We start from the raw sequence: 10156 nt of genomic DNA, 5'->3' as shown, positions 1-10156 counted from the left end.
AAGTGCAGGAGCCAGTACCAGGTGTACTCCCATTAGGGACACCCACACACCAGGAAAGGCCCCTGCAGGGGACTTGTGGGAGGCTCCTGCTCGCTTGGTGCCGTCTGAGTCTCAGTGCACAGGGAGCGGCTCTGCACCCATGTGTGGACAGATGCACGTGCATCCACAGTCATTTGGAAGGGAAAACCAAGCCCTGGGTGGTATGGGTAGGTGAGGGGTTAACCTACTGCCTGGGATGCAGTGCCAGACTGTGAGCCCCAGGGACAGAGACATCCCACAGGGCTCCCCCTGGAAACCCAACTGTTGCCTAAGGCAAAGGGGGAGGACTCCGAGGCTGTTCTCCACTGAGACTCTTCTAGGCCAACACCTTTGGGAGCTTATGGCATGGACACTTCAATCCCCTCTGGGGTGTCTGTGGGATTGGGTCACCTACCTGCCCCCTTCTTCCTGGGACACCTATGGGATTGGGAGCTCTGCCCCTCCTCCCCAGGGCACCTATGGGATTGGGTGCCCTGCCCTGCTTCTCTGGGGCACCTATGGGTTTGTGTGCCCCATCTCCCCGGGGCACCTACGGGATTGGCTGCTCTGCCCCCCTTCTCTGGGGCACCTATGGGATTAGGTGTCCTGCCCCCTCTTTGGGGCACCTGTGGGGCTGGGCGCCCTGCCCTCTCCCCAGGGAAACGGCCGCGGCACATCCACCTGCGCGCCCAGCCCAGGGTGGAGCCGCCCGGGCCGGGCAGCGGAGAGGAGGAGCCGGGGGAGGGCTCGCTTTGAGCTCGGCGCCAGGGCCCGGCCAACCAGCCGGCGGCGGGGCCGCGCCATAAAAGCGCAGGTGGCGGCGCGGGCGGCCGCGGTCCGGAGCGGTGCGCGCTGTGCCAGGCTGGGCGCCTGGCTCCCCACGATGCTGTTCTGGCACACGCAGCCCGAGCACTACAACCAGCACTCCACCGGCAGCTACCTGCGGTGAGTCCGGCGCCGCCGGCTGCACCCCTCCCCCGGGGCGCAGTGACCGCCCCTGCCCGCGCCCGCGGCGGGGGGCTCCCGGGCAGCGCAGCCCTTGGCGCGGCGGAGGAGCCGGGGAGCGCAGCGGGGCAGGGTGGGCGCTGCTGCGCTCCAGGCGCATTGGAAAGCCCGGTGCCCTTTGCCCGGGCGCAGCGCAGGCTGGCCCCACTGCACGTTCCGGCGGGGGGCGCTAAGGCGTAGCGGGGCTATGAGGTGGGGCGCCCCCCTGCCCGCGGTGTCTCCACTGCGTTGTGCCGGGGGGAGGCTCCGCGCGAGTTCCCCGCTGGGCGGGCGTGGCGCTGCCCCGCTGTCCTCCGCGGACGCTGCCCTGCCGCGCGGCGGGTGCCAGCGGCTCTGGGCTAAGCCAGCCTCCGCTGCAGCGTGTGTCGGCTAGGGAGAAATCCCCTGGGCGAGGGGCAGGAGCGTTGGTGTGCCAAGCTACCCCGCGTGGATCTCCTCGGGCTGGTGCAGATCCGCCACTCGGGTGACATTGGTGTGAAACCAATATTATCCGAATAAAGGAGCGGCGAATCTGCTGGCTTGTTTCTTTTAATTTGAGCTGTCTTGTGCTGTTTCCAGGGGGAATCCGCTTCCTAGAAAGTTTTCTTCTTTTTGGGTTCCCTTGGAAACGTTCCCACCTTTGCTGTCTAGAACTATGAAGGGGTTTAAGGAATTTGTGTGGCCTTGGCTTTGAGTCACAGAAAGCTAAACTGGGGGTGAGGGCTGGGCTCTCCCCATTTCTTGCCAGAGCTGGCAGTCAGATCGGGTTGAAAGGGTTTTTAATAGACACTGCTGGCTGTTGAACTTTGGATGATCGCCCTTGAGGATTGCCTTCTTCTGTAGAGATTTAACTAGACCACTTCAAAGGGAGAAGTTACAACTCTCTCTGCAAAGCGCTGTCAAGTGGCTGTAGAAAATGCTGTCTTGGAAATTAGGAAGACCGATTTTCTCAGGATGTCGTGTTTTTTTTTTCCTTTTCTTTTTGGAGGATGGCTAACTGGCCCCAGCTTCTGGCTGTGAGCTTGTCCAAACTAGTTATATCCTGTCTTGTTTTCACACCAGTCACATTGAATTAAATGACTAACCCCACATTTGCTCCCCTTTTACAGACTTCCTAGATGAAAGGTTAGAAGCATTGCTCCCCTCTAATGGACAACTGGGGATTTCATTTTTTGACTTTGCTGAATGTTCATGAAAATTGTTTAAAATATATAGGGGAAGACTTTCAGCTGGTGGGAAATGGCATAACTCAGTGGAAGTGGATAAGAGCTGATTTACACCAGCAGAGCCTGGTTCACAACTTGTCGTTTTCAAAGCATATCTCTGTATAACAGCTATCTCCGGGATCATTCAACTTGCCCATTTAAGCACTCAGAAGCCTGGTAATATCTTCCTTTAGGCTGCTAGACATGCATTCTTAAACACTCTAGCCCCTATATGTATAGGATGCTTTAAGTACAAAATCCCTTGCTTTCTCCAGTGGTACAGTATACGATTTGAGTACTCTCCCCCCCGCCCCCTTACATAATGGCCACTTTTTCATTGCCATGAAGGTCCAGTGTATCTTCAACTGTCTACATGACATGTTCTTGCCCCCCCCCCCAAGGTGTGTGTATTAATAACTTAGAGGGGTTGTTGCCCAGCTCCCTTTGCGTGGAGCTGGTAAATGAGCGAAGCAGGCTGCATCAACCCCGAGGGCTGGTACAGTGTGTCCGCTACCTTGGCTGTTAGGGAACATGGAGAGCATGCCATTCGCTCTAGTACAGTGACGGGTGACGGTATGCAACCCAAAGACTTCTGATGCCTCCTAACACTGTTCAATAACCCCCCCCCCCCCATTTTGCACTGGAACATATGAAGACACCTGGTTTCGGTGAGGGCTACTTTTCTGCCAGACTTGTTGAGGCTTGTCTAGACTAGGAAAAGGTGCACAGATAACTACATGGATGTATCTACACTACCAGTGTAATCTCTGAGGCAGAAACACTGCGGCTGTGCAAAAGAGGCTGGTGTGTGATGTACTTTGGTAGTCTACCAGGGTAATTCAGCCCAATGCATTGGGGGTGTATTTTGGTTTAAGTATAATACTGCCAAAAATCCCTGTACAAGCAGGACCTGAGGCCATGTCTACACTAGGAAGCTGAGCACTTCACTGGTCTAGGAATAATTTACCAGCAAAGCTTTCCTAGAGTGGATGCAGCTGTCCCCGTCAAAAAAGACTAAAGTAAAATCATGCCCTGTGCATGAAGCAAGCTATACTGGTAGAAATGTAGGAGCTGTCTGCACTGGGGACTTCTGCGGGTGCCCTGTATCAGCCAGGGATCACACCTCTTCACATCACTAACCGACGGCTATATGGGCAGAAGTCTGTAGTGTAGACCTGGTCTTCAAGTTGGGGCTTTTTGGTGGGGAGGGGAGAAAATCTTGATTCTTCCTCATGGGAACGGTGTTAATTTGTTTCACTCTCCTTATTCTCCCAATGGCGGAATCACTCAACAAACTCCCTCCCCGTACCTCCAAAAATCCATATGGTAAGTGCATTTGACCTCCGGTAGAGACTAGTCCTGGAGAACTTTAGCTTAAAAGTGAAACTTTAAAAATAAGTTCTGTGTGAAATAAGATGGGAACTGTTACGGAGCGTCAGTTATAGAAAAAACTGCTTTCCAGAATGGTAGACAGGACAGCACTTCACAATCTTTGTTCAGTTCTATTTGCCATGCCTAAATTTATGTACCTGCCATGTATATGATCTCAGTCCTTGACTGGCTGCTAAAACCTTGTCTCTTTGCCAGACTTTTGATACACTATGTGCCAAATACCATAAAGTAAAATGTTCTTTGTGGGTTTGATCTAAAGCATGTTATAGTTAGTGGGCTTTGGATTAACCCCTGTGAGATCATCGAATCATAGAATATCAGGGTTGGAAGAGACCTCCGAAGGTCATTTAGTCCAACCCCCTAATCAAAGAAGGACCAATCCCCAACTAAATCAGAATAAAAAGTTCTGTTTACTTATCTACAATAGCACTTTTTTGTGGAGTTTCCCAATTGTTTTTTATGATTAGACTTTCCACTAACCTTTCAAATGAAATTAAGAGTCCTTGAATGCTTGTGGTCATTAACTATCCTATAGCATGCTTTGCAAGTTTAGAGGAATTAGACTGGAATATGATATATGGCATTTAGGCACTTGACTTCTGCCTTCCGCCTTCCTACGTTTCTCCATGTCATTTCAGCCAGATGAGGAATGTATCATTTGCCCAAAGTTGTTAATTATGGGCCCACTGGGTGTTTGTTTGCATTTGCAGGATCGGGCTCTTAGGGTACGTCTTCACTACCCGCCGGCTTGGCGGGTAGTGATTGATGTATCGGGGATCCATTTATCATGTCTCATCTAGATGCGATAAATCGATCCCCGAATCGACGCCGGTACTCCACCTCGGCAGGAGGAGTAAGCGGAGTTGACAGGGGAGCCGCCGCGGTTGACTCGCCGCCGTGAGGACGGCCAGGTCACTCGAACTAAGATACTTGGACTTCAGGTACGTGAATAGCATAGCGGAAGTTGCGTATCTTAGTTCGAACCCCGCCCTAGTGTAGCCCAGGCCTCAGACTGTGCAGCCTTTGAACAGGGACTGTGTGTTATATTTTCTGTAAAGCATCTTGCATCCTCGTGGCATTGTGTAGATAGTGCAGGGGTAAGAGCTCCTGTGCAGCAGAGGTGGTTGCATTTCAGTGGAGAATGATTCCGATATGAGTGTGGAAAGTATCGTGGAGTCCCTGTAGAAGAAATACTGTTCTCAAAATCTATCTGTAGGCATTTGGATCTTCTTCACTGTAATAGGCCTTCAACATCATATTGGGGAAAGCTGGTGTTTCAGTTAGGCAAGAATTGTGATCGCCTCTAAAACCAGGTTTCAGAGTAGCAGCCGTGTTAGTCTGTATTCGCAAAAAGAAAAGGAATCTGTCCACAGTATGCATCCGATGAAGTGAGCTGTAGCTCACGAAAGCTTATGCTTAAATAAATTGGTTAGTCTCTAAGGTGCCACAAGTACTCCTCTAAAACCAGCGCAATGAATGGGGCTGGACACTTTCGTGGTGGCTATTGAAGGAAAAAACTCCTGCCTCTCCTTACACTTCGCTTGATCTGCTCCATGGCTTTATTTCTCCATAAATAGGAGTGACTGTTTTTGAACCAGGAACTTTTGAGTCTTTACTGCAGACTGCTTAGTACCATTTGATTTAATGGCCTGGAGAGAGCTCCCCAAGGTTGTAGGTGCTGAGAGTTAAAAGCTAACAACAAGTGGATCATTAACCCGCATGGGCAGAACAAACTCCCTTAATGCTCTTAACTGCACAAGCATGCCATGTGCCTAGACAGTTGTTTTTGATGCTTGTTTGTGCACATAAGCATTAATGCAATGGATGGAGCTGCTGCCTGAATAACCTGAAAGTCAAGAGGTTTCATGTGCCTGGTGGAGACAAGAGGTGGCTGTAAAGATTTCTGTTCTGAGCCAGGAGGTGGTCGAGTTATACTTTAGTAGTCTTACAAACAGTACAGAATGAACAGAAGTAGGGCTCAGTGTTAGAGAAGCTGGGAAGACTAATATGGTTCTTTATAGTGAGGCATCGTGAGATAAGGCTGCTAACACTGGCATCTATTTTCATAGGGTTTGTCTACTCTACAGCTGGGAGAGAACCCTCAGCCTGGGTGGGATGCTTGAGTTAGTAGGCTAAAAGTAGCAGCATGGGTTCGCGGTTGAGTCCAAAGCTGCCTGACCCCCTGTGTCTGAGCTTGGATGGTTAGCCTGCACCTGACAGTGTCCACACCACTATTTTTAGGGCGCTAACTCAAGGAAAGCTCGGGCGAGTCTGTTTACGGGTGCTGGGACGCATGACCACAGCTGCAGTGTAGGGATGCCCTTGCCTGGTCATGCTTTGACACTCTGAATGTGTATGAGCTTCGTTTTGTTCTGACGGTGTCAAGATTGATTTCATTTAAGTCAGTAGAGTTATGCCAGCGTGAAACTTGCAAAGGAGGTCAGATTTGGGTCCATGGGAGTTGTGTAGATGCATCTGAGGGCAGAACCTGATGCTATATTGTGGACAGATTAAATTCTAAAGACTTTTAAATTGGAATGAGGGAGGGACCTAGGCCAAATGGCTGGATCTGGTCTATTTTGGAGAAGCTGTGATATCTGGATTCAACCTGGTGACTGGCTACTCTAATGGGCTAGAACAAAACCCTGCACCAAGCCACAAAGTTTTGAGCTGAACTCCAAGGCTAAGCACTATCTTCCGGTACAAACGGTACATACGGAAGCAAGTTATTCAATATGTGCCAAATCCTGAAGCTGTTTAACATGGTAGGATGAGGCATCCACATCCCAACAGGCCATATAAACTGGTTGCACAGCAGAGTGACTCTGGATTGTTGTGGAAGAAAGCTCATTCCCAATACCCATCGTTGTTAACCTGATGACTGTATTGCTTAACTCTGGCCAGGCCTCCCCCATTCTCCCCACCCTTTTTCCTGAGGTGCCCTGACCAGCCCTGACTTATTAGTCAGTCACACCAATTGTTGGGCGGGGGGGCTGAATTTTTAGGGAGTGATGAGCTCAGGGTGAGCTGATTGGCTTTGGGAGGATGGGATCAGTTTACGGGGAGTGTGTCTACATTGTGGGAGGGAGAGGCATGGTTTTGTGGGGGAATGGGAAGGGTTAGGTAGAGGAAGGGTATAGCTTGGTGGGGAGAAGGCTGTTTTCTGTGAGGAGAAGCAAATGGATGGGATTAGTAGGCGCAAGGAAGGATGCCTTACTTTTGAGGAAAAGGGCTGTTGCTTTGTTATGCAGAATTAACCAAGCAATCCTTGACAGGTAGGGTTCATTTTACTTTTCTCTGAATTTTTTTTCCCAGGCTTTTTTCTTTCGGATGAAAACCCCAAAACTTTCTTCAAAAAGCTTTTCGCTTTCGTTGAAATGTTAGTTTTCATCATTTCCTCGCCCCTTCCTCCCCCCCGTTACAAAATCCACTTCTCAACCAGCTTTAATTTTTAGGTTTCAGAGTAACAGCCGTGTTAGTCTGTATTCGCAAAAAGAAAAGGAGTACTTGTGGCACCTTAGAGACTAACCAATTTATTTGAGCATGAGCTTTCATGAGCTACAGCTCACGCTCAAATAAATTGGTTAGTCTCTAAGGTGCCACAAGTACTCCTTTTCTTTAATTTTTACTAACTCAAGTAATTCGTGAGGACCTTCCATTGTACTGATGCTATGTGCTAAAGTGTGCCTGGTACTAACTTACTGAACGGGGAGACTCCATGCACTGTTATTCTGCGCAAGCCAAACTCTTATTTCCTCTTAAGGTACGATCTACACAAGAGCTGGAAGGTGTAAATTCCAGCTTGAGGAGACACATCTGTGCCAGCTCTGATTTAGCTAGTGCTCTAAAAATAAAAGTGTAGCCACAGTGCGGGGGGTGGGGGACGCTAGCTACCATGGTCATAGGTATGTAGTAGGGACTGCTATCCCCTTCTACCACGGCTACACTTTTGTTTCTGGCACACAAGCTCAATCAGAGCTAGCACTGTTATGTCTACCCTGAGTTGGAACTCTCACCTTCCAGCTCTAGTGTAGACATCTACCTGTAGTGTGTATAACTCACTATGTGTGAGAAGTGATCTCCATTTCTTCTGTTCTGTTGGATCATCACCTACATGTCCAGAGTGAGGGAATTTCACATTTGGATTCTCATCTTTTGTTCCTCTAAGTTGCTGTAAGTAAACGTGTGTTAATTCTATGTTTCAGTGACGTCCTTGCACTGCCAATCTTCAAACAGGAGGAGCCCCAGCTGTCTCCTGAAAATGACACCAAACTGCCTCCGTTTCAGTATGTTCTCTGCACAGCCACATCCCCTGCTGTAAAGCTGCATGAAGAAACCCTTACCTATCTCAACCAAGGTAAGAAACTAAAGGAAGGAATGTCCCTTGGAAATGGCTTATGATAAAACAATTGAATTTTGCTCCTTTGTTTTGCCTGGGGGGAAAGCTTTGAATTTTGGACCTATATGGGTCAGGTTTTCAGCTGGTGCCAATTGGTGAAGCACCACTGAATTCATAACTGACGCACAGCAGTTAGAGATTGGTCCACACGTTTTCATGTAGCAGGTGCTGGATTCTGTTGAGCTCATTTGAAATTTTGCTTTTTGACATGCATTAGTATCCCAGCAATGGGGTGGGGGGAGCCCAGTGCTGATGGGTGAAGTTGGCAGACTGGTAAGCATTAGGAGTACCACTGACACAACTCAGTTATGAGTGCCCTAGCTGTGTTTCAGTGAATTGCCAGTGGATGGGCCAGGAAGGTGTATGATGCTCTTATGTTGTTCCATGAAGAGTGTGACCTCACTCATGCTGGCCCTATCTCATCACAGTGGTGGAATGTCATTGCTCCATGCTTCTGTAGATGGCAAAGCTAAGCATCTAACTTGGCAGCTTACTGAGCTGCAGTTTAGCAAGGTTCCATATTGCCTATATTGTAGGCTAACTTCGGCCCCCAGATGGACACATGCATGCACCTCCAGAGCAGGAGCAAACCAGAGCAGGAGAGGTTATGCTGCTTGATATCTGAAATGATCAAAGGGAGGGTAAAAGAGCTGATGAATCTTTCTGTGAAATGATCTTCCCGTCATGGAGGGTATGGGATCCTTTGCCATTAAAAGCAACCAGTAGCAAAATAATGTCTCTGCCTGCAAAATACCCAAGCCCATTTCAAACTGCTCTCTCCTCTGACTCTGCCTTAGCTCCAGAGAAGGGTGGAGATGCTAATTTGCAGTTCTTCCATGGCTCTGCATACAGAGGCTGGAGAGAGTTCATGGCTAACCATCAGGTTTCCGTGAATGGGGAAGTCTAAAGTTCCCTTTGTAAAGTTGAGACTGATCATATTTGAACATCTCCTGATAAATCCCATTGTGACTTTGGGCTTTGTTCCCTGTTGTCTGTCAACAGCTTTGAAAATGGGGTATCTCCTGCTCCATCTTTGTAAGAGACAAAGGGCTTGGCTACATGAGGACTCTAATTGATTTGCCTTTGTCTTCCTGAAAGGCATGGAGTCAATGCATGTATGTTAAAGTGCATCAGAACAACCACGTGGATGCTTTTACTCAGGAGTAAAGTGATCTTAATTTGCTGTAATTTAATCATTGGATTTTTTTTCTTTTAACAAAGCCGGAAATATGAGTGTGTGGAGAAGGATTAAGTTACAGAGAGCATCCACTTGGGGTGTTTAACACACCAACACATGGGCATTGACTTCATACCATTTATTGATTTGCCTTCCCTCTCCTGAGTGTCCCCATGTAGACCTGGCCAAGGAGCCAACTTCCGCCCTCGTTGTAATAGAGAAGTCAAGAGGCTTGCGCGGTGTGATGGGCACACAGACTGGGGTTTTCAAAAGTGCTCTGCTTTGGCCTAATTCTGCTTCCATGGAAATGGATGGGACTCTTAGCAATGACTTCATGGGAGCAGAGTTAGGTCAGTGTTGAGCATTTCTGACAATCCCACCTAGAATGGATTTGCCTAAAGGAGTAGGGGAAGGTCCAGTTTTGGTCTTTTCTCTAGTGGGGTCACAAACAAGCTGGCTGCAGCCATGGCTAGCTGGACTGAACTACAGTGCAGAAGAGCATGACTAGAGTAGAATGTGAAAATGGGCTTTGTTGTTGTTGAGAACTGTATGAGACAAACTGTGCTGTAAGTGTGGAATCCTGCTCTGTCTTCAGCGTGTGTTCTGGGGAGGAAGAGGTATAAGGAATTCCTGCCTCTCGATAGGAGGGTCCCAGAGCTCCTGAGCCCAAATGTCTACACTGAAGTTAAACGGCCTCTTAGCCCAAGCCCCACAAGCCCAAGTCAGCTGGCACAGGCCAGCCACGTGTGTCTAATTGCAGGGTAGACATACCCAAAGTGACTAGAACATTCCCTTGAAATTGAGGTCTGTGCAGAGGGCCAGCTCAAGATCTATGCACTGCTTAAGTCAGGAGTGGGCAAGCTATGGCCTGTGGGCCAGATCTGGCCTGTCAGGGCTTTGGATCCGGCCTGCGGGATTGCCACCCCCATCGTGCCACGGGCCCGCTGCTGCTTCCAGAAGCAGCTGGCACCATGTCCCTGT

At 49.2% G+C, this 10156-nt stretch overlaps 1 protein-coding gene across 3 annotated transcripts in view; it reads left to right on the top strand.

Moving 5' to 3' along the window:
- The first annotated feature begins 814 nt into the window (after positions 1-814).
- Positions 815-10156, top strand: part of TFCP2L1 (transcription factor CP2 like 1) — a 41666-nt gene continuing 32324 nt past the window's right edge. Inside the window, exons 1-2 of one of the 3 annotated variants that reach the window (XM_073305066.1) lie at positions 815-963; positions 7805-7956. In XM_073305066.1, the coding sequence (XP_073161167.1) occupies positions 902-963; positions 7805-7956 (214 nt within the window). In that variant the 5' untranslated portion in view covers positions 815-901. Of the gene's footprint in view, positions 964-4439; positions 4541-6752; positions 6875-7804; positions 7957-10156 lie in introns of those variants that run through there. The other 2 variants (XM_073305067.1, XM_073305065.1) reach the window with 2 other exon arrangements.

The sequence above is a fragment of the Lepidochelys kempii genome, chromosome 11 (assembly GCF_965140265.1).
Source record: "Lepidochelys kempii isolate rLepKem1 chromosome 11, rLepKem1.hap2, whole genome shotgun sequence".
In the NCBI taxonomy this organism is placed as follows: Eukaryota; Metazoa; Chordata; order Testudines; family Cheloniidae; genus Lepidochelys; species Lepidochelys kempii.
This window is presented reverse-complemented; position numbering and strand designations above follow the sequence as displayed.